This window comes from Saimiri boliviensis, chromosome 7, assembly GCF_048565385.1.
Source record: "Saimiri boliviensis isolate mSaiBol1 chromosome 7, mSaiBol1.pri, whole genome shotgun sequence".
Lineage (NCBI taxonomy): Eukaryota > Metazoa > Chordata > Mammalia > Primates > Cebidae > Saimiri > Saimiri boliviensis.
Genome location: NC_133455.1, coordinates 100,624,148 through 100,651,124, shown reverse-complemented (window position 1 = coordinate 100,651,124; position 26,977 = coordinate 100,624,148). Strand labels below are relative to the sequence as shown.

The following is a 26,977-nucleotide window of genomic DNA, read 5'->3' as shown; positions in this document are numbered from 1 at the left end:
GTTCATAAGTGAAATTGGTTTGCATCTCTTCTTGAAATGTCATTGTCAGTTTCTGCTTAGTTATGTTGGCTTCATAAAACAGGCTGGAGAGCACTTTGTTGTTGTTCCTCTCTGTTTTCTGGAAAAATATATGGGGTTGGTATTATTTCTTCCTTGAATGCCTGATGGAAATCGCCTTTGAAAGACAGCTGGATTTAGAATTTTCTTTGTGGAAAGGTTTTTAATTAATGGTTTGATTTTCTTTAGTGGTGATTGGCTTATTCAGATTATAACTTTGTTCTTGCACAGTTTTGATAAATTCTCAAAATTTTTATATATTTCATCCAAGTTTTTAGGTATATTATGGTTCACAAAACCCTTTCATTTATCTTTTTATTTTTTAAGACAGGGTCTTGCTCTGTCACCCTGGCTGGTGTGCAGTGGCATGATTTCGGCTCACTGCTACCTCCACCTCCCAGGTTCAAGTGATTCTTGTGCCTCAGCCTCCTGAGTAGCTGGTATTATAGACGTGTGCCACCAAGCTCAGCTAATTTTTGTGTTTTTGGTAGAGACATGGTTTACCATTTGGCCAGGCTTGATTATCTCTTTAATGTCTGCAGACTATATTGTGATGCCCTTCCCTTCGTGTGTGTGTGTGTGTGTGTGTGTGTGTGTGTGCCTTTTTTGTTTTTCAAGGTCACTCTCACAGGGATTTAACAAATTAGCTTTCCAGGGACCAAATTTTAGCATGGTTGGCCTTTTATATATGTTGATGTTTGTTCTTTATTTCATTAATTTCTGCTTTTTTGTGTGTGTGTTTTTTTTTGGGGGGGGGGCGGGATCAGGGGAAGACAGAGTCTTGCACTGTTACCTGGACTGGAGTGCAGTGGCGTGATCTGCGGTCACTGCAGCCTCCACCTCCCAGGTTGAAGCAATTCTCCTGCCTCAGCCTCCTGAGTAGACGGGATTACAGGTACCCGCCACCACACCCAGCTAATTTTTTGTCATCTTAGTAGAGACAGGGTTTCACTATGTTGGTCAAGCAGGCCTTGAACTCCTGACCTTGTGATTCTCACACCTCAGCCTCCCAAAGCGCAAGATTACAGGTATGAGCCACCGCATTCAGCCAATTTCTGCTTTAAAAAAAATTTTTTTTTTATGCCTGTGTTTGGGATTTTAGATATTAGTATGGCTTTAATTTTAGGGTTTTTGTGTTGGGTACTTTTTCTGCAGAATTTACAGGGACAGTCCCATTTTAGGCAGTATGGCTTCAGATGCAGACCTGGATTTAAACTCCAAATTATTTAATATTCAATTCAGATTATTCAATAAATAATAATTGAGCATCTACTACATGCCAGATGCTGTCCTAAGGGCTGGGGAATACAGCTCTGAACAGGGTAGTCATATTCCTACCCTCATGGAACTTTCTAGTTACTATAGCTAACAGTTTTTTATCAGCAAAAGGGGATGATAGATAATGATGAGTTTTAGTGAGTGGTTATGTGCCAGGCAGTTCTTCACCAATGTTAACCAAGTTAACCCTCTCCACATCTCTACAAAGGAAATACTCTTTTTATTCCCATTTTGCTGATGAGGAACCTGAGGCACAGAGAGGTTAAGTAATCTTAGGTTGCCTGAGATTACATAGCTGATAAGTGACATAGGTTGGATTTGATTCAGAGGTACAGTCATTGTTATATGTTCGGTGAGGATCTCTGTCTGAATAAATGCACTCACTTTTTGTTTTTGCCTTTGTTATTACCTCATTATTATCCTTTGCTGTTGTGGGGGTCTAGATGAACTGTGTGAAGGCAAACCTTTAATTTAATCATTTTCACTGTAGTGTTTTAAAGTTGGATATTCAAAGAGCCCCCTCTTCCACTATATTGTTCATTATTCCATAGCATTTTTTTAAAAAGCTGTATTCAGAAAGTTCCATATATAGTGAAATTCTGTAGCTATCTTGATTGTTAGAAGTTGGGTGGAATAAGAACACCACTGGATTTATTATCAGTGGCTTAAATCACACATTTTCCTACTTCTGTATAACTTTTCTTTATCATTTCATTAGAGATTTTTCTTTCATGGGAGAAGAAAATTGATTAGTGTGGACATAGTATTTTAAGTTTCAGTTTTCAAATAAAGCATGGAAAGATTTCATGCTTAGTTAGCAAAATAAGGTCTGGGCATGGTAACACCTGTAATTCCGGCACTTTGGGAAGCCTGGACAGGCAGATCACTTGAGGCCAGGAATTCAAGACCACCCTGGCCAACATGGTGAAACCCTGTTTCTAGTAAACACACCAGAATTAGCAAGGCACGGTGTGTGATGTGTGCCTTTATCCCAGCTTCTTTGGAGGCTGAGGCATGAGGCTTGAGCCTGGGAAGTTGGGTTGCAGAGAACCGAGATTGTACCACTATACTCCAGCCTGTGTGATAGAGCGAGACTGTCTCACAAAAAAAAAAAAAAAAAAAAAAGGCAGTGAAATGGAGGTATGTCTTTTTGTTTCTAATTCTGAGTCTTCTGTGTATCAGATGTTAAATAAGCCAGGTAAGTTTGATTGGAGGTAGAGGGCAAAAGGTTATGAACAAGTTCCTGAGTTGTATAGCTAATAAGAGTTAACACATGCCATCAGCCTACCCTGCCTATCTGTTGTGAGCTGAATAACTGATAACTAACAACGAGTAAGCAGTTCCGTGCCAGTCATTTAACTACTTTGCTTGCATTCCCTGCTCCCTATCCCCTTCCTCTTGAGAACTTCTTAGGTACAGGGTGGGACTAAAGTATGTTAAAGTAGGTGCTTAGCACATATTTTTGAGTGGATAGTAGAGGGTGTTTTGTCTTTTTATCAGTTTCATGAAGTATTTCTCCTGGGCCAATTTTAATTTTACTATCTAGGTATAGAAAAGCTAAAGAGAATGTATCAAACATTTTAAACTCGAATGACAGCATCTATAAAATTAAAGGAGATAGATTGAATTGAATTATTTTAGCTAGTGGCATCACATTTCTCTTCATTTTATATGTCTCCCCTTTGCCAATTTTTGGGATGAAGTTGATCATTTTGACCTCAAATTCTGGTTTTGGGTTTTTTTTTTTTTAATTACTTAGAAGCTACTCAGTCCTTGACTAAAAGATGGTTTCAAAACACAGCAGCCATAATGATTGATTGCCTTCTGTTTTTGTCTTCTTTCCCTTTTCTGTTCTCTTTTTAAAAACACACAACTATTAGCCCAGTGCGGCAGTGCTCAGTGATAATGAATTATGAACAGTTTTTATTTTGTTTCTTTCTGTTCCACTGGTGAGGGATCTGGGAAAAGAGTTTTGGGCTTGGAAACATATTAAGAAATTGAGGGGAAAAGGATTGCTGAGGATGTTAAAGAGCAGTATTCTGGTGGGAAACAAAATGTATCTTGGGAAGTAGCGAAGCAGATATGAATGTCCTATTAGAAGCATATATTTTATATATGTGTGTATGTATATGTATTTATTTTTTTTGAGACAGAGTTTTGCTGTTGTCGCTCAGGCTGGAGTGCAACAGCATGATTTCGGCTCACTGTAACCTCTGCCTCCCAGGTTGAGGCAATTCTCCTGACTCAGCCTCCCGAGTAACTGAGATTACAGATGCCTGCCACTGTGCCTGGCTAATTTTTGTATTTTTAATAGAGACAAGTTTTGGCCATGTTGGCCCGGCTGGTCTTGAACTCCTGACCTCAACTGATCTTTGGGACCTTAGCCTCCCAAATGCTGATATTACAGGTGTGAGCCACTGTGCCTGGCCTATAAGCATATGTTCTTATATTGTACTTGTTTTTAGTGTTTAATAATTAGTAGTTGTATGAATTCTTACCCAGCCTTGATAGAAACTTTCTAATGTTTTGTGCAACTCTGGAACAGAAAACCCTTGGCACTATAAATTTGTATTACCAATTGTCCTGTTCTCTTTAAACTTTAGGTAATTACTTTCTTCCTTTATTTTCACTTAGTTTGGAAGCTGGTACGGAAATAAGCCTGTGAAGTCTAAGAGGGCACCTCTGTTTGTTATGTTAGTTATACACAAAGACAGATTTGCATTTGTGGTAGGCATCAGTTCTGTGTGACCTAAATTCTCTTGCTGAAATATTTTGTTATTATCCTATAGCAGATCATTTGGAAAATAGATTAATAACGACTTGAGGATTTTAAAATATTCAGAATTACCTAGCTTTTTTTTCTTTTAATTTGATTCAAGATTTTACATAAGGTTGATATTTTTGGGACGTTAAATTCAATAACTTTGTCAGTGAAGCAGTGAATCTGTTTGCTGGACTATTGACTGAAACAACTAAATTTTTGTTATGGGAATTGAGCTGGGGGTGGGCAGCTCAGAAGTTGTGACTATGTTAAACTGACTTCTAGAACTCACAGCTTGAGAAAGAACATGTTAGAATTCTGGTTCTAGATTTGGTTCTGATTACCTTTATTGGATTATTTTCGCTTTTAATTGTTCTTCCCTGTCTTTGTCCATGATGAACTAATGTTAATAATTTCATGTTATTATAAGTGTCCTAGTAATGACACTTGAAATGTAAATGGCAAGAGAAATGGAGCAATGGGAGAACAATAAATGACTTTTGATGTTCGTGACAAAAAGTGTGAGAAACCATTAAGAAAAAAAAGTGAAAAGCTAAGCATCAAAATCAGAAGATTTTTAAATATGAATGACCAGTATCAGTTTTCTTTAGAGAACAGAAAGTTAATATGACGTCTTGGTTCCTCTTTCTCCACCTCAACTTTTTATTTAAAATTTTAAGTGATTAGAAAAGCGGAAAGAATGGAATGATGAACAAGTGTATTTTTGCTACCTAAAGATTAACAGTAACCTTCTGTCATAATTCTTTCTTATCTCTTTGTCCCTGTATATACATGCACAACTTTTTGGGGAGGGCATTAACTTTTCAAATTGAGTAGCCATCTTTGTTTCATTTCACCCCTAAATACTTCAATATGTACATCCAAAAAAAAAAAAAAAATACGGTTACCTATATAATCTAACATATAATCTAAACCATTAGCACACAGAGTCTTACCCTGTGGCCCAGGCTGGAGTGCAGTCACTGCAGCCTCCACTTCCTGGGTTCAAGTGATTCTCCTGCCTCAGCCTCCCAAGTAGCTGGGATTACAAACTGGGATTGCAGGTGTGAGCCAGCACATCTGGCCTCTGCATCTTTATTTCTGCAAAAATGGCTCACATTCTGCAGTTGTTTAATCATTTCCTTTTGATGTTTGCCTCCTAAAGTTTTCTGTAAATTGGCTTGATTATATCCAGGTTACACAATTGAGGGAAAAAATTACTTCAGTGTGATGGTATGTACTTCGTAATGCAGACAAACAGAAGGTACAGAATGAAGGTCTGGGTCACTGTTAGTGATTTATTAGTTCACATTCTTTAAAAGAGTTTCTCTGCTGGTGGCGAACTATATATTACCTCCTAAAAAGTTTACGTAAATGTAATTTTCCCGCTTTACTGGTTTTGGGAATAAGGATTTATGTACGTATAGTCCCTGACTTGAAAACTTTTCAACTTTACAGTGATACTAAGTGATACTTAACTTCGAGGAGCATCTGTAATATTCCCCTCCTGAGGTACCAAATAGGGCTTTTTTACCATTTTTCCATATTCATTATGGACTCACAGACTTTTTATACACACTGTGTTACAGTTCATTCTTTTTTTTTTTTTTTTTTTATGTCCAGATCATCTCAAATTTAGCTAGTGGGAACACCTCCAGGTTGTTTCCTGTGTCCTTTTAACACAGTCTTTGAGTGGTTCTTTAATTTTTGACACAAAGATTGTGTGGGTTTTTAATTGAGCAACTTTACTTGAAACTTTTAGTTAAAATTCTCAAAATACCTTAGGTTTTCAAAAGATTCCGGAAGTCCAGCTAGGCGCGGTTGCTCACGCCTGTAATCTGAGCACTTTGGGAGGTCAGGGTGGTCAAACCATCTGAGGTCAGGAGTTGGTGCCCAGCCTGGCCAACGTAGAGAAACCCTGTCTCTCCTAAAAAACACAAAATTTACTATGTATGTAATCCGAGCTACTTGGGAGGCTGAGGCAAGAGAATTGTTTGAATCCGGAAGACGGGAGCTACAATGAGCCCAGATCGTGCTGCTGCACTGGAACACTTGAGAATGAAATAAAAGTAAATGTCAGCAAAAAGACCAGCATATGTCTGTTCCTTGATTCCCGAGGGAGAAAAACACTACTAGTAGTAAGTATTAAAGAGTATATAAGAGTACAGTATTAAGAGTATAATACTTTTAATACTGTACTCTTATAGTATGACTGTAATATAGTAATACTACAACAGTATTCAGATAAGGGTGTTAATCAGTCCTTAATACCGCATCACTCTACCTTGACAACAGCAGCAACCTTTTAGCATGCAATACCTCTTATATCCTAATGAACAAAAAGGAACAAAGATTGCTTCCCACCCCATTGCTGTTCTTTAAATTGTTATGTTAGCACTTTATTATACACTTGATCTGAAACTTATATCTAAAACATTTGTACTGAAATCTTAATTTCAGTATTAAGTCAATAAGCTAGATGAAAAATTGTATAAGTTGGGGTTTTAAGGTATTAAAATAATATTTATACATTTATAAATTACATACAATGGGGTTGAAAACAAAGCACATTCAGTTGAAATATGTGTTTTTACAGTAAGTAATGGAATTGTGGGTAAAGTTCTTCGAACAATTATTTGCGTTTGTATACTGAATAACATGAAATTAAGGGAAGAAACCATTCCTTTTATTTCCATTTATAAGTTCTGCATCAAAGACACCGGTGATATTTGATGAGTGCTCAAGAGATCAGTAGCTCATAAGGCGGAGTCCTAAGAGATGTCACTTTACCTCTTTGGCTCACATTCATCTTTCCAGCCTTGGATCACTTCTGCTTTCTTAGAAAAACATCAAGTGTTTGTTTCAGGAGGCATTGAATTTCTTTCCATCCTCATTAATACCTCCACAGTGCACTGTGCAGGTCTGACTATGCTTTGGGTAGAGTACTCTCATTTTCTGGTGGCAACAGATAGGATGTTAAGAGTGGAACAGTTTTTTTTGTTTGTTTGTTTTGCTTTCTTTTTTTTTTTTTTTTTTTTTTTGAGACGGAGTTTCGCTCTTGTTACCCAGGCTGGAGTGCAATGGCGCGATCTCGGCTCACCGCAACCTCTGCCTCCTGGGTTCAAGCAATTCTCCTGCCTCAGCCTCCCAAGCTGGGATTACAGGCAGGTGCCACCACGCCCAGCTAATTTTTGTATTTTTAGTAGAGACGGGGTTTCACCATGTTGACCAGGATGGTCTCGATCTCTCGACCTCGTGATCCACCTGCCTCAGCCTCCCAAAGTGCTGGGATTACAGGCTTGAGCCACTGCGCCCAGCTGTTTTGCTTTCTTTATCCCATTTTTTAAAAAGAGCATGCCGGGCGTGGTGGCTCAAGCCTGTAATCCCAGCACTTTGGGAGGCCGAGGCGGGTGGATCACGAGGTCGAGAGATCGAGACCATCCTGGTCAACATGGTGAAACCCCGTCTCTACTAAAAATACAAAAAAAAAATTAGCTGGGCATGGTGGCACGTGCTTGTAATCCCAGCTACTCAGGAGGCTGAGGCAGGAGAATTGCCTGAACCCAGGAGGCGGAGGTTGCGGTGAGCCGAGATCGCGCCATTGCACTCCAGCCTGGGTAACAAGAGTGAAACTCCGTCTCAAAAAAAAAAAAAATAAAGAAAATAAAAAGAGCAAAAGCTGTTTCCAGTTTAGCATAATGACAGAGTAATAATGGTTGAACTTTTTCTTGACAATTTAAATTGTACAAGTCTCTTTTGTGACTTGTGCTTTTAAATCAACATGTTTTTGCAATTCATCCATGTGGTTATAGATCTCAGAGAAATAAGTAGGGATGACATCACCTAGGGCCTGGTAGCCAGGACAAGAACTTAAGATTCTTCTGGGAAACTGGGGAGCTATTGGAGGAATTCTGTTTGTTCGTTTTTGTTTTTGAGACAGGCTGGAATGCAGTGGTATGATTATGGGTCACTGCAGCCTCAGCATCCCAGGCTCAAGCAGTCTTTCTGCCTCAGCTTCCTGAGGCAGCTGCGACCATGCCCAGCTAATTTTTTTAATTTTTCTTTTTGAGACAGTCTTGCTCTGTCGCACAAACTGGAGTGAGTGCTGTGATGCAACGTGGACTCACTGCAGCCTCTGTTCCTGTTTCAAGCGATTTTCACGCCTCGGTCTCCTGAGTAGCTGGGACTATAGGCACGGGCCACTGCACCCGGCTAATTTTTATATTTTTAGTAGAGATGGGGTTTCACCATGTTAGCCAGGCTAGTCTTGAACTCCTGGCCTCAAGTCATCCACCCACCTTGGCCTCCCAAAGTGCTGGAATTACAGGGGTGGGCCACCGAGCCTGGCCCCAGCTAATTTATTTTCATACTTTGTAGAGACAGGGTCGCCCCCTATGTTGCCCAGGCTAGTTTTGAACCCTGAGCTCAAGATGGTCCTCCTATCTCAGCCTCCCAAAGTGTTGGGATTACAGGTGTCAGCCATTATGTCCGGCCCTGTTGGAGGATTCTGAGCAAAGGCTGACTTGACTTGCAAAGTAAAAGCATCTGTCATACCACTGTGGTGTTAGGAAGAGATTAGGAGGGGAGGGTAGAAGCAAGAAGACCCATTAAGGGGCTGCTACATAGGTAATCCAAATGAGAGAAGATGGTATTAGAAGTGAAGATGGTAGAAAATGGTCAGATTTGGATACATTCTGAGTAGAGATTTCAAGAGGTTCCTGACAATTTGAATGTGAGACATAAGAGAAGAGAGGGACCAGGATGCCTCTAAGGATTTGGGTCTAAACTGGAAGAACAAAGCTGTCATTAAGCAATAAAGAGGGGCTAGGTGTGGTGGCTCTCTTCTATAATCTTACGAGTTTGGAAGGCCAACGCAGGAGGGCTGCTTGAGCCCAGGAGTTTGAGACCAGCCTGAGTAACATAGCGAGACCCTATCTGTACAAAAAAAATGTCAAAGAAGTGCTGGGCGTGGTGGCTCACACCTGTAATCCCAGCACTTTGGTAGACCAAGGCAGACAGATTACCTGAGGTCAGGGGTTTGTGACCAGCCTGGCCAACATGGTGAAACACTCTGTCTCTACTAAAAATTAAAAAAAAAAATAAAATAAAAATAGCTGAGTGTCATGGCAGGTACTTGGATAAAAGCTTGCAAAACATTTCTTTTAAAAAATTGTGTTTTTTCATTATAGAGACATATGTTGTCACTTTTTTAAAAAAAAAGCATGTAAAACATAGATAGAGAATTGCATGGAACACAATATTAACGTTGCGTCTCCAGCCTTCATCTTCCTGCCTTGCCACCCAGTCACATTCAGAGAAAGCCAGTTAAATCATTAAACTGCTTAAATATTTGTTTTTCTTTTTCTTTTTCTTTTTTTCTTTGAGACGGAGTCTCACTCTGTCGCCAGGCTAGGAGTGTAGTGGTGTGATCTCAGCTCACTGCAGCCTCTGCCTCTCAAGTTCAAGCGATTCTCCTGCCTCAGCCTCTCAAGTAGCTGAGATTACGGGCACTTTCCACCATGCTCAGCTAATTTTTGTATTTTTAGTAGAGACCAGTTTCACCATGTTGGCCAGGATGGTCTCTATCTCTTGATCTTGTGATCTACCTGCCTTAGCCTCTCAAAGTGCTGGACAGACATGAGCCACTGTGCCCACTTGCTTAGATATCTTTTATGTGTATGCACAAATAAAACTTTTTGTCAGATTTGTTACTTAAAAACTAAATATTACGTATCTGGGCATTTGTTCATCTCTGAACTTACGTGTTTATGACATTATTTTTAATGGCTATATGGTTCATTCTAGTGGGTACTATAGTTTAGTCAGTGCAAAGATTTTTCTAATTTTTTTTGTTTCTTACAGAGGAATATCTGTATCCAAATTTAATATTAACAAAATAGTTCATTTAATTTTGTGATACAAACTTTGCCATATTACTGTTCCTCTATTTTATTGTGTATTTTCCTGTAATGATTTTGGCCTTATTTTTATATATTTCAGGTCTGCGGATCAATGGAGAGCTAATCACTGCCTACCCACAAGTTGTAGTAGTCAGAGTACCAACCCCGTGGGTGCAAAGTGATAGTGACATTACTGTTTTGCGCCATCTAGAGAAGATGGGATGCCGGTTGATGAACCGACCTCAAGCCATCTTGAACTGCGTTAATAAGTTCTGGACATTTCAAGAGTTGGCTGGCCGTGGTGTACCTCTGCCAGATACTTTCTCTTACGGTGAGCCTACTAAGAAGCATGCATAGCCTAAATGGTTAACCACTGATAGTTTAATAGGATAAATTTACAGGCAGGAAAGAATATCTTATAGAAGTGATTTTCAGATAAAACTGATCACAAAATACTTCTGTTTTTCTTAAATTTTTTTATTGCTCAAACCAGGTGGCCATGAAAATTTTGCTAAAATGATTGATGAAGCAGAAGTACTGGAGTTCCCAATGGTAGTAAAGAATACGCGGGGTCATAGAGGTGCGTATGAGTTATTGATAACGTATATAGTCTTGAAATTATACTTACTAATATGAGCGACTTTGAAGAATACTTAGAGGGAAATTGTTAGGTGCATCGTACTTCAGGCTTACAAAAGGCTACTATGAGTTGTTCAGTTTGGCTAGAAGCTATTTCTGTTTAGTGGTTACCTACAGATTTTAGCATACATACTTAGACTGAGTCTCAAGTTAATGTCTGTATCTTCCTCCTCAGCAGTGTAAGTACCCCCTGTAATTCCAGCACTTTGGGTGGCTGACGCTGGCAGACCACCTGAGGTCAGGAGTTCAAGACCAGCTGGCCAGTGTGGTGAAACCTCATCTATACTAAAAATACAAAAATTAGCCAGACATGGTGGCATATGCCTGTAATCTCAGCTACTCAGAGGCAGGAGAATTGCTTGGATCCAGGAGGCAGAGGTTGCAGTGAGCTGAGATCACGCCTCTGCACTCCTGCCTGGGCAATAGAGCCAGTCTCTGTCTAAAAAAAGCAAAGAAACAATATAAGATCTTAGATCACTAACTCCAGTCATCCCCCTCTAAATATATGTAGTTTGAGAACTTAAATGAATAAGGTAAAACTATAAAACTTTGTAAGATGGCATATGAAAATATCTTAATGACTTTGGATTAAGGTAGAATTTTTTTGTTTGTTTGAGATAGAGTTTTGCTCTTGCTGCCCAGGCTGTAGTGCAGTGGCACTGTTTCGGCTCACTGCAACCTCTGTCTCCAGGGTTCAAGTAGTTCTCCTGCCTCAGCCTCCCAAGTAGCTGGGATTACAGGTGTCCGCCACCACGTCCAGCCTGTGTGTGTGTGTGTGTCTGTGTCTGTGTCTGTGTCTGTGTCTGTGTCTGTGTCTGTCTGTGTGTGTGTGTGTGTTTAGTAGAGATTAGGTTTCACCATGTTGGCCAGGCTGGTCTTGAACTCCTGACCTCAGGAGATTCACCCACTTCAGTCTCTCAAAGTGCTGGGATTCCAAGCATGAGCTACCATGCCCAGCCTACTGTAGAATTTTAAGGCATAAAATGATTCATAAATCTGAGTACAGTGACGTACTTTTGTGTCTTGGCAGGGATAGATGGATCAGAGTTCAGCTGAACTGTTGACTGGATTCTTTATATTTGGCTTCTCCAGTAGGACAGCCAAGAGTCTCAGGCCTCCTGCAGTGAATGTTACAGTGAACAAAGAACCTAAATGACTTTTATGATCTACCCTCAGAAGTCATAATAGAATTACTTCTGCTATATTGTCTTTTTTTGAGCAATCATAAGCCCTCCTAGATTCAGCCAATAGTGACAGATTTAGTGTCCCTCCTTTCCCTTCCCTACCATGGGAGGAATTTAGAACCATACATTAAAAACAGCCACTTGCATTGGCACAGAAACAGAGCAGTGGAAGAGGCTTGAGAATTCAGAAATAAATTGAAGTAACATACTACTATATTGCTATATTCTAATATAATATATTAATATATTGTATAGTAATGTGTGTGATATATTACTATACAATATATTAGTAATTTCAATTCAGAAGATTTTGCAAGTGAATAAGGTTGACATTACTGGCTAACCTGGAGAAGTACAAATCTAGACCCCTGTCTCACAACATGTATCAAAATAAATTTTAGTTTGTCATGAAAGAGTTTGAGGAGTGATAAAAGATTATTTACCTTGTTTTTATCTATTTTTGTACTATTTCACTGTTAAAACAGTTCTAACAAGGAAAACTTTTTTAAAAAATAAAGTATAATTGGTTCTGAAAAAGCAGATTGGGGTACAAGAAGATTCAGATAATAGGTATCATCTGCCCACAATTAATGACTTCACATGTACTTTTATTCTTTTAAATCATATAGGTAAAGCTGTTTTCTTGGCTCGAGATAAGCACCATTTGGCTGATCTAAGCCATCTTATTCGCCACGAAGCGCCATACCTGTTCCAGAAGTATGTTAAGGAGTCTCATGGACGGGATGTACGTGTCATTGTCGTGGGAGGCCGTGTGGTCGGCACCATGTTGCGTTGTTCAACAGATGGGAGAATGCAAAGCAACTGCTCATTAGGTAAAAAGAATGCAAGTATCTTTCTATATATAAAGGAACATTATAACTTGTCCAGTGAGTATTCATATATGTGTAACTATAGATCATCTTAATAAGTTGAAAAACATATTTCCTTTTACAGGTAAATAAGATTTTTAAGCATACCATCAATGTAATTAAACCCTTGAGTTATTTTTCTAGTAATATAATTCTCTTTCACTGAATCATATTAAATCTGTCATCAAGCTCAATTTGTAACTCAATTGACACATGTATTGGATGTCTGACAGGAGTTAGACATTCCCTCTTTGGTGATATACTTATTTTGTGTATGATCGGAATTCCTATAAGCTGTCTTAATACATTTTCCACATTGGTCCAAACAAGGTTGCTGATTTTGATTTTCCTAAATATGTATTTTCTCAGCTCTCTTACTGTTCAGGTACATCAGAGCTTAGGCTTTGGGTTTTTATCCTTCTCTTCTCTGTTTTTATCAATTTCCTGGTAATCTTATACAGCTAATGACTTTAAATGCCATTTTTATGTTTATTATTTTCAAATTTCTATCTCCAATTTAGGCTTTTTTCCCTGCTCCAACTCCAGGCTCATATAAGGAATTGCTTATTCAGTATCTCCAAAACTGGACTTCTTACAGCGTATTCTACCTACAGTTATCTCCTTTTTGTTTTATGTATGTATGTGTGAGTTAATGAATGAATGAATGAGTGAATAATGGTGTCTTTCTTGTCACCCAGGCTGGAGTGCAGTGGGAGGATCACAACTCACATCAGCCTCAACCTCTCAGGCTCAAGCGGTCCTCCTGCCTAAGCCTCCCAAGTAGCTGAGATCACAGGCATATGCCACCATGCCCAGCTAATTTTTTATTTTTTGTTTTTTTGAGACAAGAGTCTCACTGTGTCACCGGGGCTGGAGTGCAATGGTGCAATCTCAGCTCACTGCAACCTCCACCTCCTGAGTTCAAGCAATTCTTCTGCCTTAGCCTCCTTAGTAGCTGGGGCTCTGGCCACCTGCCACCACATATAGCTATTTTTTTTTTTTTTTTTTTTTTTTTTTTTGAGACGGAGTTTCACTCTTGTTACCCAGGCTGGAGTGCAATGGCGCGATCTCGGCTCACTGCAACCTCCGCCTCCTGGGTTCAGGCAATTCTCCTGCCTCGGCCTCCTGAGTAGCTGGGATTACAGGCACGTGCCACCACGCCCAGCTAGTTTTTTGTATTTTTAGTAGAGATGGGGTTTCACCATGTTGACCAGGATGGTCTCGATCTCTCGACCTTGTGATCCACCCGCCTCGACCTCCCAAAGTGCTGGGATTACAGGCTTGAGCCACCGCGCCCGGCCTAATTTTTTTTTTTTAATTTTTAGTAGAGACAGTTTCACCATCTTAGCCAGGCTGGCCTCAACCACTTGACCTCAGGTAATCTGTGCCTTGGCCTCCCAAAGTGCTGGGATTACAGGTGTGAGCCACCACGCCCAGCACTTCTTTGACATTTTTTTTGTACAGATAGGGTCTCGCTATGTTACTCAGGCTGGTCTCAAACTCCTGGGCTCAAGCAGCCCTCCTGCGTTGGCCTTCCAAACTCGTAGGATTATAGAAGAGAGCCACCACACCTAGCCTCTCTTTATTGCTTAATGACAGCTTTGTTCTTCCAGTTAAACCCAAATCCTTAGAGGCATCCTGGTCCCTCTCTTCTCTTATGTCTCACATTCAAATTGTCAGGAACCTCTTGAAATCTCTACTCAGAATGTATCCAAATCTGACCATTTTTTACCATCTTCACTTCTAATACCATCTTCTCTCATTTGGATTACCTATGTAGCAGCCCCTTAATGGGTCTTCTTGCTTCTACCCTCCCCTCCTAATCTCTTCCTAACACCACAGTGGTATGACAGATGCTTTTACTTTGCAAGTCAAGTCAGCCTTTGCTCAGAATCCTCCAACAGGGCCGGACATAATGGCTGACACCTGTAATCCCAACACTTTGGGAGGCTGAGATAGGAGGACCATCTTGAGCTCAGGGTTCAAAACTAGCCTGGGCAACATAGGGGGCGACCCTGTCTCTACAAAGTATGAAAATAAATTAGCTGGGGCCAGGCTCGGTGGCCCACCCCTGTAATTCCAGCACTTTGGGAGGCCAAGGTGGGTGGATGACTTGAGACCAGGAGTTCAAGACTAGCCTGGCTAACATGGTGAAACCCCATCTCTACTAAAAATATAAAAATTAGCCGGGTGCAGTGGCCCGTGCCTATAGTCCCAGCTACTCAGGAGACCGAGGCGTGAAAATCGCTTGAAACAGGAACAGAGGCTGCAGTGAGTCCACGTTGCATCACAGCACTCACTCCAGTTTGTGCGACAGAGCAAGACTGTCTCAAAAAGAAAAATTAAAAAAATTAGCTGGGCATGGTCGCAGCTGCCTCAGGAAGCTGAGGCAGAAAGACTGCTTGAGCCTGGGATGCTGAGGCTGCAGTGACCCATAATCATACCACTGCATTCCAGCCTGTCTCAAAAACAAAAACGAACAAACAGAATTCCTCCAATAGCTCCCCAGTTTCCCAGAAGAATCTTAAGTTCTTGTCCTGGCTACCAGGCCCTAGGTGATGCCATCAGTACTTAAGTCACTGAGGTCTGTAACCACATGGCTGAATCTTAAAAACATAATGCTGATTTAAAGAGGCAAGTCACAAAAGAGAATACATGTATTTCATTTATATAAAATGTAAATATATGCACAACTAAACAATGCAATGTTGGGAATACAAACATGTAGTAAAACTAAAGAAAAGCCAATATATTCATATGAAATTCAATATGGTGGCTTATTCAGAATACATGATAGAGTAAGAACATAGTGAGGATTTGAAAGATAATTCGTTATATTTTTACTTTCTACTTTTTTTTTTTTGAAATAGAGTCTTACTCTACCACCCAGGCTGGAGTACAGTGGTGAAATCTCAGCTCACTGCAACCTCTGGCTCCCAGGTTCAAGCAATTCTCGTGCCTCAGCCTCCCATGTAGCTGAGACTACAGGTGTGCACCCCCGTGCCAGGCTAATTTTTGTATGTGTAGTAGAGATGGGCTTTCACCATGTTGGCTAGGCTGGTCCCGAACTCCTGGCCTCAAGTGATCTGCCCACCTCGGCCTCCCAAAGTGCTGAGAGCCACCAGGTGTGGGCCACCACGCCCGGCCTACTTTCTGCTCTTGAGAAATGACTCTACTTCCTTGAGCTAGCTCTTCATGTCTCATTTTAATTTTTCATTGTAACATGTCATGCTGACTAGCTGGAAGAGAGCTAAATGGCATCTTTTCCTTTCTGGGTCACCTTTACCTTACCACCTTGAGATTTAATTTAATAGTTACTCTTCATACTTTAGGCAAAAAGAACTTTAAAAAGTAAATTAGTTTCATATTAAGAAGTAATACTTTTTTCTTTAAGTTTGTTTTGTGGTCTGGTGTTGTGGCTCAGTCCTGTAATCCCCCACCCAACACTTTGGGAGGCTAAGGCAAGAGAATAGTTTGAGCGTTAGGATTTGAAACCAATCAAGCCTGTACAACGTAGAGAGACTCCCCCCGGCCAAAAAAAAACCATGAAGCCAGACGTGGTGATTCACATCTCATGTCCCAGCTGCTTGGGAGGCTGCACTCTGCCTGGGTGACACAGCACAACCCTGTCTCAAAAAAAAAAAAAAAAAAAAAAAAGTTTGTTTTGAGATCACTGAGGCTTACTTGGTATTTATCTTTCCTATAATGTACTTCTCGTGCTTCTGTCTGTATTCCTAAATTAGGTATTAGTTTGTTATAAAACTTCAGATATATCAAGAGAGTTTCTGGGTTAGCCCATTCACCCAGAAGTGGGATTTTTGTATCATAGTGTATTACGTAACTTCAACTCTGTTGCCAAATGATTCTCCAAAGTGAGTAGGCTACCTTAGAATTTCTCCTCATTGAATATTCTTTTTTTTTTGAGACGGAGTTTCGCTCTTGTTACCCAGGCTGGAGTGCAATGGCGCGATCTCGGCTCACCGCAACCTCCGCCTCCTGGGTTCAGGCAATTCTCCTGCCTCAGCCTCCTGAGTAGCTGGGATTATAGGCACGCACCACCATGCCCAGCTAATTTTTTGTATTTTTAGTAGAGACGGGGTTTCACCATGTTGACCATGGTTGGTCTCGATCTCTCGACCTCGTGATCCACCCGCCTCGGCCTCCCAAAGTGCTGGGATTACAGGCTTGAGCCACCGCGCCCGGCCCTCATTGAATATTCTTATAGTGCCACCTTCTTGCCAACCTGTACTGTCAGTAGACATTAAACCTGCTGCCTGAATAATGTGATTATATCTCACTGTTGAGATTATGCATCTGTTCACTTTTTTTAGTGCATATTCTGGCATCTCATTTATGAATTGCCCTGTTCAAGTCCTTTGCGTCCTTTTTAAATCGAGATTTTTTTTTCTTTTTTTTCTTTATAAATTTTTTTTTTTTTTGAAATGGAGTCTTGCTCTGTTACCCAGGCTGGAGTGCAGTGGCATGATCTCGGTTCACTGCAACCTCTGCCTCCCAGGTTTCAAGTGATTTTCCTGCCTCAGCCTCCTGAATAGCTGGGATTGCAGGCACACGTCACCACACCTGCCTAATTTTTGTATTTTTAGTAGAAACAGGGTTTCACCATGTTGGTCAGGCTGGCCTCAAACTCCTAACCTTGTGATCCACCTGCCTTGGCATCCCAAAGTGCTAGGATTACAGGCGTGAGCCACCACACCCAGCAAATATTTTATTTTACTTACTTATTTTTTTGAGATAGAGTCTTGCTCTGTACCCCAGGCTGGAGTGCAGTGGCGTGATCTCGGCTCACTGCAACCTCCACCTCCAGGGTCCTGGTTTAAGCAGTTCTACTTCAGCCTTCCAAGTAGCTGGGATTACAGGCACAAGTCACCATGCCAAGCTAATTTTTTTATTTTTTAGTAGAGATGGGGTTTCCCCAGGTTGGCCAGTCTGGTCTTGAACTCCTGACCTTGTGATCCACCTGCCTCAGCCTCCCAAAGTGCTGGGATTACAGGCATGAGCCACTGCAACTGGCCTATTTTATTTTTTATAAAGATGAGGTCTTGCTGTGTTGCCCAGGCTAGTTTTGAACTCTTGGCCTCAAGTGATCCATCTCAGCCTTCCAGAGTGCAAGGATTATAGGTGTGAGCCACTGCACCTGGCTGAATTTATGTAATCTCACTTCAAATTATTTTTTCTGTTTTATGAATTCTGAGTATAGTGTTTTCATCCCAGTCTGTGATCTTCTTTTTTTGATTATAGATTTTGATGGACAGGAATTTTCACTGTTGTGTGTGTGTGTGTTTTTTTTTTTTTTTTTTTTTTTAATTTATTTTGTTTTTGAGATGGAGTTTCACTCTTGTTACCCAGCCTGGAGTGCAATGGCGCAATCTCGGCTCACTTTTAAATTGGGCAGTTTTGTCTTTTGGACAGCATTTCTGACCAATGACTACTAAATGCCAGTATGTCCACCCCAAATCTCAAACAACCAGAAATGCCACTGTACAATTTCCAAATTCTCCCCAGCTTTAGAACCTCCAGTATAGTGTCAAGCAGTAAGGATTGCAGTGATTTCTGTCTAGTTTCTGATTTCCACTGAAATAGGTTTAGTGTTTTGCTGTTTGAGATACTATATTTAAGGAGATTGATTCCGTTAGAGACTCTATTAGAATTTTTAGGAGGGTTGTCAGATTTTATCCTGTGCCATCTTGGCATCTTTAATTTAGGACCAGACAGGTTTAGATCTCAGTTTTATTTACCTATTCTAACAAAGGTCCTTAAGACCTTCAGTTATTTGGTGTAATGGATTATATTGATACATTTTAGATTAAAAATAATTTTTTTTGGCTGGGCGCAGTGGCTCATTTCAATCTTTTCCTGGTAATGGATCCAGACCGTGTTCGAATTTTTTCTCATAATTACCCTTTGCATTTTTAGAATATACCTTCTTTGGATAGCTTATTGTTCTTTGAAAAATTACTGAATTTTTCTTCATATTCTTTTTAGAATATTTTCATCTAAGGCCAGGCACAGTGGCATACTCCTGTAATCCCAGCACTTTGGGAGGACGAGGTGGGTGGATCACCTGAGAGAGTTTGAGACCAGCCTGGCCAGCATGGTGAAACCCCGTCTCTACTAAAAATACAAAAATTAGCCGGGCATGGCACATACCTGTAGTCTCAGCTACTCAGGAGGCTGAGGCAGGAGAATTGCTTGAACCTCGGAGGTGGAGGTTGCAGTGAGCCGAAATTGTGCCATTACACTACAGCCTGGGTGACACAGGGCGACTCCATCTCCAAAAAAAAGAAAAAAATCATATATTTTAATGAGTAAGATTGGCCATATTATTTTTTTAAAACTTTATCACATTTGATATTAAGGTTATACTGGTTTTATTGAATGTATTGGGGAGTTTTCAGTCTTTTCCTAGGGCATTCTATATTGGTAAAGTAACATTGGAATAAAGGATAGCTAAATAAAACTGAGCTGTGAACCTTTCTTATCCTAGTTCCTTGTGCAGTAATAGCGTTTATCACCTTCTGAAACCCTTCTGTAATAATTGCCCTGTTGAAGTTGGCCACTTCTTGGGTGGGTTTTGGAAATTTATCATTTGCTTAGAAAATCATCCATTTCTTTTATGTTTCCAATTTTTTGCCAAAGAGTTTCATGAGATATTTGCCTGTGCTGCTTTTAATCTCTGCTTTGTGTTATCAAAATAGCTTTTGTATTTTTTTTTAAAAAAAATCTCTTCCTGTGGTATTCATTTTACTTTTTATTTTCATTGTATCTCTCTTCCTAGTTTCTTTGGCTGGAACACTTAGTTTCTTGTTTCAAAATAAAGGCATTTCATGTTAAACATTTTCCTCTGGAGAACTTTCCCAGTGTTGGAAGGTATTAACACAAAGCATTTTTCTTTTGTATTTACAGATGGTTCTCATTTTTCTTTGTGATTTCTTTAACTCAAAGGATCAATTTTGCAACCTCAAAGTAGTTAATTCTTTTGGCTACCTTTACCATTACCTTCTGATTTTCTTGTATTATTATTAGTATTGTCCGAGAATGTGGCCTATAACATTTTTTTAAAATTTCATTAAGGTTTTTTTGGTGTGTGGTCAGCATGATTGTTTAATATTAATATTTAACAAAGGAGAAATGCATATAGATGGATGTATACTCTAGTCAAGAGAAATAAGGCTGTGAAGTAAAGTGTATTTTGCCGATGTTTGCTACAAGTAGTGTATAGCTAAATTTTTCTTTTTATTCAAATTGGACTAGCTTCCATCTTTTAATGGAAGATTTGGTCATTTTTTGTATAATTACTAATATACTTCATCTTATTCCTTCCATCTTATTTTGTGTTTATTATTTAATCAAATTGTTCCTTCTTTTTTTCTTTTCTAATTTTTGCTGGTTTATAAGGAGCCATTCTATTTTCACTCCTGCCACCAAACCTAGTTAATTTGGGAGATCAGCCAGGGTTTTGCATTCCATTAATGGTTACCTTCTATTTTCTTATTCTCATAACCAGACACATTCTCTACAGTTATTTGAGAATATAATTTTCTTTGATATTTTCTTTACTACTTCACTGTGTCTTCATAATAATGTGAAGTCTTTAGAATACCTTCACTTTCCCCTGGTGTTACTTGTTCCCTCTCCCCGCCAACGGGAATATTAGAACAATTTCATTTCCTTCTTATTCTTCCTTGTTGATTCGTTTATTTATTGAATAAATAGTTTTGAGTGACTCCTAAGCGTCAAGTACTGTTGTAAGAGTAATTTTTTTTTTTTTTTCCTGAGATGGAGTTTTTTGTCGCAGTGGCACGATCTCAGCTCACTGCAACCTCCACCTCCCGGGTTCAAGTGATTCTCCTGCCTCAGCCTCCCACATAGCTGGGATTACAGGCACCCATCACCATACTCAACTAATTTTTTATTTTTAGTAGAGATGGGGTTTCACCCCGTTGGCCGGGCTGGTCTCAAACTCCTGACCTCAGGTGATCCGCTCATCTCGGCCTCCCAAAGTGCTGGGATTACAGGCATGAGCCACTGTGCCTGTCCTGTTGCAGCAGTATTTTATATACAGCAGTGAACAAAACAGGCAAAAATCCTTAATCTCATTGGCCTTACATTCCAGTTTTGCTGAAATCATCTAATAGTTTTAGTTCAAGTCTATATTGGAATTTGTTTTATTATATGTCTCTTCTGTTTCATGAACCTTTATATACCCCTTTATCCATTCCCAGTCAGTCTTCCTTTATCCACTTAAAATTAATTATGTCCGTATTGCAAAGTAGTCACCATGGTTTACTCCTCATATTCATTTTCCCATATCTTGAGATCTCTGTTCTTAGCCATTTGCTAGTACGTTAGTATCATTTCTTGATTATTTGCCCTGGTGGGCTATCAGAGTCACAGATACTTTCACATATTCTATTAATATAAAAAATACACTCAGAGTGCTTTTTCTGTTCTCTAATTCAACAACAGTTCACACAGAAGACTTACTTCACCACGTGTAGGGGATTTCTCTATTTGGAGTTACCATCGGATCCCACAGGTTGAGGGCTCAGTCTCCAAGACTATCCCCAACTCCCCACCTCACCCCCTTCAGACAATAGTTGCAAGTCCAGGCCTACAGAACTTCTGACCAACTGGCTTCAAGTTAGGGTTCCTGTGACCCTCTGCTTAAGTTCGATTAATTTGCTACAGCAGCTCACAGAACTCAGGGAACACTTATCTTGTGTTTATCTGTATTTTATAAATTATATTACAGAATATACAGATGAAAAGATACATAGGGCAAGGCACGGGAGAAAAGGTATGGAGGCATGCTCTGTGTTCCAGCTATCCAGAAGTTTTCTGAACCTTGTCTTTTTAGATATCCAACTGGATAGACATAATTGATAACCATGTAAAAATGTAATTGGACCAGAGGGTATGATCTAACATTAATAGACTGAGTAGAAAAACCCAGCAAGCCTGTCTGTTCAGATTCTTCTTAGCCTCTCTGTGCCACATTCCTTCCTCCAGGGTGTAGGGCAGGTCTTCATCTGGAATGAGGTTTAGGACCCACAGTCAGAAAAGCCATGAAAGATTAGAGTACTGCTGTAGGGTAGGTGAAAGGAGGACAGGCGAAGGTTAGATTCTATTTTCTAAGGCCTAAAGTGCCCCAACATTATAACAAAAGACTATGTGGGAGTTATATGCCAGGAACCATCTACAAAACCCAAAATATAATAAAGATCAGAATATCACACGTCTTTGTTCCTGAAAGAAGAATAGTATTTGGGCTGAGATACAATTCTTATTTTCTAAGAGTTTAGCTTCATTTCTGCCACCTCGAAGATTTTATTGTTGCAGTTTAATGTCCAAATTGACTCTCATTTTTTTCATTTGTAGGTAATTTATTCTTTGTAAATTTTTTTTATTAGTTCTCAAATTTTAGTGGAATTTTGTAGATGTATCTGTGTCTTTTCTTATCAGTTTAACCTGGATTTTAAAAGTTAACTGTTTTAGTTAGCAGACTAAATTTTTTCCTGAGACAGTTTCTGGAAAATTTCTTCATTAGTTATTGCCTCTCTGCAGTCTATTTCTCTCCTTCTTAAGGAGTATTTTTTTTTCTGATTCTGTTATCCAGTTGTTTTTTTTTTTTTTTCTTTTTCGTTCTTTTTTTTTAGGAGATGGAGTCTCATTCTGTCTCCCAGGCTGGAGTGCAGTGGCGTAATTCTCATGCCTCAGCTTCCTACGTAGCTGGGACTACAGGCACCTGCCACCATGCTGGGCTAATGCTTGTATTTTTTAGTAGAGATGAGGTTTCACCATGTTGGCCAGGCTGGTCTTGAACTCCTGACCTCTGGTGATCCTCCTGCCTCAGCCTCCCAAAGTGCTGGGATTACAGGCATGAGCCATTGCACCCAGCCCAAATTTTTTATCTTTATGATTTCACCTCACATTTTTAGCTATGCTTTGCATATTACTTGATTTTCTGAGATAACTCTCAAAAGCAACTGTACTCTGACTTTCTCTTGTATTTTTTAGTTATCATGTTTTTGTTTTAACTTCAGAAAGTCTTTTTGTGCTGAACTTGAGTCTCCTTAAAGAGTTCTTACTTCTTTCATTAAAGTCAAAATGGATTATTATTGTTTTATTTTTACATCCGGGCTCACTCAGCTTGGGTTATTTGTAGTATTCCACATGGCCTCAGTCTTGGAAGTGCTGTGAAGCAGAATAATCTAATTCACAGGCCAGTGTTCTATAGAGGTACCTAGAAGAAGCCTTTTGTATCTTTGACTCTTTTATTCTTCCAGCCTCAATGGTAGGGAGGATCCATCTCACCTGTCTAGCTACTTCTGGCTTTTCTGGGGTCAAACACTACAGGCAATCTCTCATAATACAGTCATCCTCACTCCTGTGGATACACAGAGCTCTTGGAGCCAAGCTCTTCTTAAAGTTCTTTGCTTTCCTGTTCTTAGCTCAGAGCTTCGGGAAGCTAATCTCCAAGTGAGAAAATGAAGTTCTGCTTCCTTTCTCTTCCTTCCTTTTGGCAAGGCTAAAGACTTCTTATATCCAGCCAGCTACCTTATGACACAGAAGCCTTTTGGCTTAGGAATGCAGCTACATTGAAGTGAGGACTATAGAGGAAGAGAGCTACGTTCAGGTCACCACATTCCCAGATTCCACCTCATCCGTGGTCCTGTTACATATTTTTATTTTTTTTATAAATCAAAAATCAATAATACTTTTGCCATCTATAAAGTAGTTGAATTGTATCTATGCTGAACTTCCTTATACTTGATCTGTATTCTTACAAGTAAGATAGGCTTGGAAAAAATATTGAAAAATTATTAAATCAACAATTCCTGGGAGACTGGATAGGGAGAGGATTCCTAATGAAGGAAAATCTAGGCTTAGAAGTCCGAATTTTACACTAGAATAGCACCTTTGTTTTCACTATTAATTTAGAAGAGAGGCTTAGCCTTGGAGGCCAACTTTAATTTTATTGAAAAGTTAATGGTTTTGTTAATTTCCTGTCTTGTTTCTCTTGCCAGGTGGTGTGGGGATGATGTGCTCATTGAGTGAACAAGGGAAGCAGCTAGCTATCCAGGTGTCTAATATCCTGGGGATGGACGTGTGTGGCATTGACCTGTTGATGAAAGATGACGGCTCCTTCTGCGTCTGTGAGGCCAATGCAAATGTAGGTTTCATCGCCTTTGATAAGGCTTGTAATCTAGATGTAGCTGGTATCATAGCAGACTATGCCGCCTCCCTTCTACCCTCTGGCCGGCTCACCCGGCGTATGTCCCTGCTCTCCGTGGTGTCCACGGCCAGTGAGACTAGTGAGCCGGAGCTGGGTCCCCCAGCCAGCACTGCTGTTGACAACATGAGTGCAAGTTCCAGCTCTGTTGACAGCGACCCTGAAAGCACGGAGCGAGAGCTGCTCACCAAGCTCCCAGGGGGCCTGTTCAACATGAACCAGCTGCTAGCCAATGAAATCAAACTACTGGTGGACTGACTCCACTGGTAATTAACCAACAAAACCCTTGTAAACCTTTCTTTCTTTTTTTCTTTTCTATTTTTAAAACCAACTTGCAATGCTGTTCATGGAGGATGCTCAGGAAGATGAGAGTAAATTAGTAGGATTAGTTGGAGGCAGTGGGAGATAGAAGGGACTTCTGCTAATAAGATGTTACTTTCAGTTACAATTCCTACAAATAGAGAGGCAGAATAGGTGGGATATAGAAAAATGTTAGGCTCTCATAGTTACCCTTTTAAATTGCTAAAAAAATTTGTATGCTCATAGGCCGTGAGGAACATATACTTTTATTTTTATGGTTCCTTTTGTTTTTGTACAAAAAATGATTTTGCCACAAATATCCAAGTAGCATAACCTCACATTGTGTTGCAAAATTTGTCATCAGTGAGGAAAACATCTGCCTAAATTACAGGAATTCTTGTATTATACAGCTCTGAAAATTCTGCCATTTCCTTATTAGTAGCTTTAGTTTGTAGTTTATGAAGTCTTGAGGGGCTCCTTTACTGGGATTTCTTATTTTTGTGTTTTGTTTTTTCCCCCTTAATTTGGTGGGAGGGTCAAAGTGAATATAACCTAATAAAGGCTTCTTAATGACAAAATTGGCATGTTTGCATGATGAAATGGAAATGAACAGTATTGCAATGTCCGGTATACAAAATAACATTTATTCAATGTAGATAAAATTACACTAGTTTAAAATGTGCATTGACTTGTATTTGTTAGTGTTTTAGTCTTTTATGTGCTCTGTTAATGTTGCTTTTTTTTTTTTTTAATACATGCTAGTCTAACATTTCGTGCTCTATGCCTGCATCTTTAACAATGGCCAAAGTGAAGAAAATGCTACCTTTTTTGTTAACAAGACTTGAAATGTGTACATTTAAAGCCTTTTACTTTCTCCCTTTTTCTTTTGGTGGTTGGGCATTTAAATAAGGAGAAGGAAAAATATTTTTGGGGGCAAATCAAGAGCCTATATGAGTTCTAAGTTTAAAGCTGAAGTGATTTCTAATGCCAGCGTTATATATTTGCGTTTTTCACATTTTAGAGGGAGTATATATGTATGTGTGTGCACGCATGCATGTGTATGTGTTTTGCTTTTTGTTTACATCAACTAATCAAAAAGGATAATTTAGAAAATGGAGCATGATGGAAACAGTTTTTGACTTTAAAAAAACAGATGAGTTGTTTTCATAAGTAGACTCCACTGGGGTAGAGGTATTCACCTTAAAACATAGGGTGAATAGATGCTTTTTAGGCCTTTTTGTGTATGTGTATGTTGTTTTTTTCCTTTTGTTTCTAAACTGTTCATTGTATGATTTATTCAAGGCTACATGCTTTTCTTTAATGCTTCTGGCTATGCATTTTCTCTTTTTACATACAGGAGTTGGGATTGGGGGTGAGTTGGATGTTTTTGTTTGGGGACTTATTTAGTAGTATTGAGTCTCTTATAGCCCTACTCTTTAGCCTTCAATACTGTCCACTCTTTATATTTCTTTACTTTCAGAATTTATAAAAGCCCCCAAACTGCATACAATTTGAGCCTTTAAAACATGGGTAAAACTAATCCCCCTGATGGGTGTGGATGGTATGTTAAGAAATGGCGATGCTGCAGAGCCCAGTGTAATTTTTTAAACAGCAAGTCCCATCTCCCTACAAATCCTCTGAAGCTTTTCCCCAAGCCCTTTCTTGCCTCTCCAGTGCTATTTTCCATCAGATGGACCTTAAGCATAATTTCTTGGACACTACTAGAGAGACTTCGAGGCAATAATAAAAGATCAGTATTAACCACCTATAACAGAGGTTTGATCATGCTTACTGTACAGTTTTTCCCCCGTTTTAAAAAGGAATGTAATAAAATTGTTTTTTCCATAGAATTAAATAATATTAAAATTGAGTGAAAGGTTGATTGTTGATGAATAGAATAGTACCTCTCATCTGTGCAGTGTCTCATTTCACCTCAGAGAAAAGGATACGTAAGAGGAGTTTGTCATTTATCTTAGGGTATTCTAATTGCATTTAAAACAGCTTATCTTGCACAGGGTAATTGGGGGACTCACATACATATATTAGTATCTCTGACTCATTAACAGAAAGAAATACTTGGTACTTCTTTCACTGAATGACCATACTGTGGAGGACGCATACTATTTGGTATAGAGAAATAAATGAGGAAGAAAGAACTGCCTAGTTAAACTATCATTCATATGTTCACGTAGAGGCCATCTGGTTGCCATGTGTATTATAACACATACACTTTGAATAGTTATATATCATAGGTATGTAGATTAATACATTTAAAAACAACCTCTTTATTCAATGAAAATTTCAAGTTTGTGTTGGTGGGTAAGGCATCAGGAAAAATGTAGTAAGCCATCTTTTAACTCATACCAAATTAACCAACTATATTATAGGAAATATGTGAAATTAGTTCATTAGTTTTATTCACTATCTATTATGCATTCACGTAATACTAAAACACAGCTTTCGCAACCAGTTTCTGGATTATACTCTCACATGTTAGAAAGAAAAGAACAGTAGTTATCATCTTAGATTTTAAAAACATGGATATCTTCTTGAATTCCTTCAAAATTAAGGTAAAGAATAAGAGCAAATCATTCTGGAAGGACCCTAAGGAAACAGCAGCAGATATTTAGGTGAAAATTAAATTTATTTTCATAATTGTTTAATAACTTTTGTATAATCTTCATTGCTATTATGAGAGATAAAATGTATTTATCAAATATGTATAATGATAAAAT

General features: G+C 39.3%; 1 protein-coding gene across 19 annotated transcripts in view; it reads left to right on the top strand.

Moving 5' to 3' along the window:
• The window catches only part of RIMKLB (ribosomal modification protein rimK like family member B), a 79,638-nt gene that overhangs the window by 43,535 nt on the left and 9,126 nt on the right, over positions 1–26,977 (top strand). For 14 of the 19 annotated variants that reach the window (XR_005580075.2, XR_005580074.2, XR_005580072.2 and 11 more), the window contains 4 exons: positions 10,097–10,327; positions 10,490–10,576; positions 12,449–12,652; positions 23,737–23,882. Coding sequence is in view for 5 of the 19 variants with exons in the window: in XM_039472225.2 (XP_039328159.1) it covers positions 10,097–10,327; positions 10,490–10,576; positions 12,449–12,652; positions 23,737–24,200 (986 nt within the window). In the remaining 14 variants the exon portion in view is untranslated. Of the gene's footprint in view, positions 1–10,096; positions 10,328–10,489; positions 10,577–12,448; positions 12,653–23,736; positions 26,123–26,977 lie in introns of those variants that run through there. The other 5 variants (XM_039472225.2, XM_074403114.1, XM_074403116.1 and 2 more) reach the window with 1 other exon arrangement.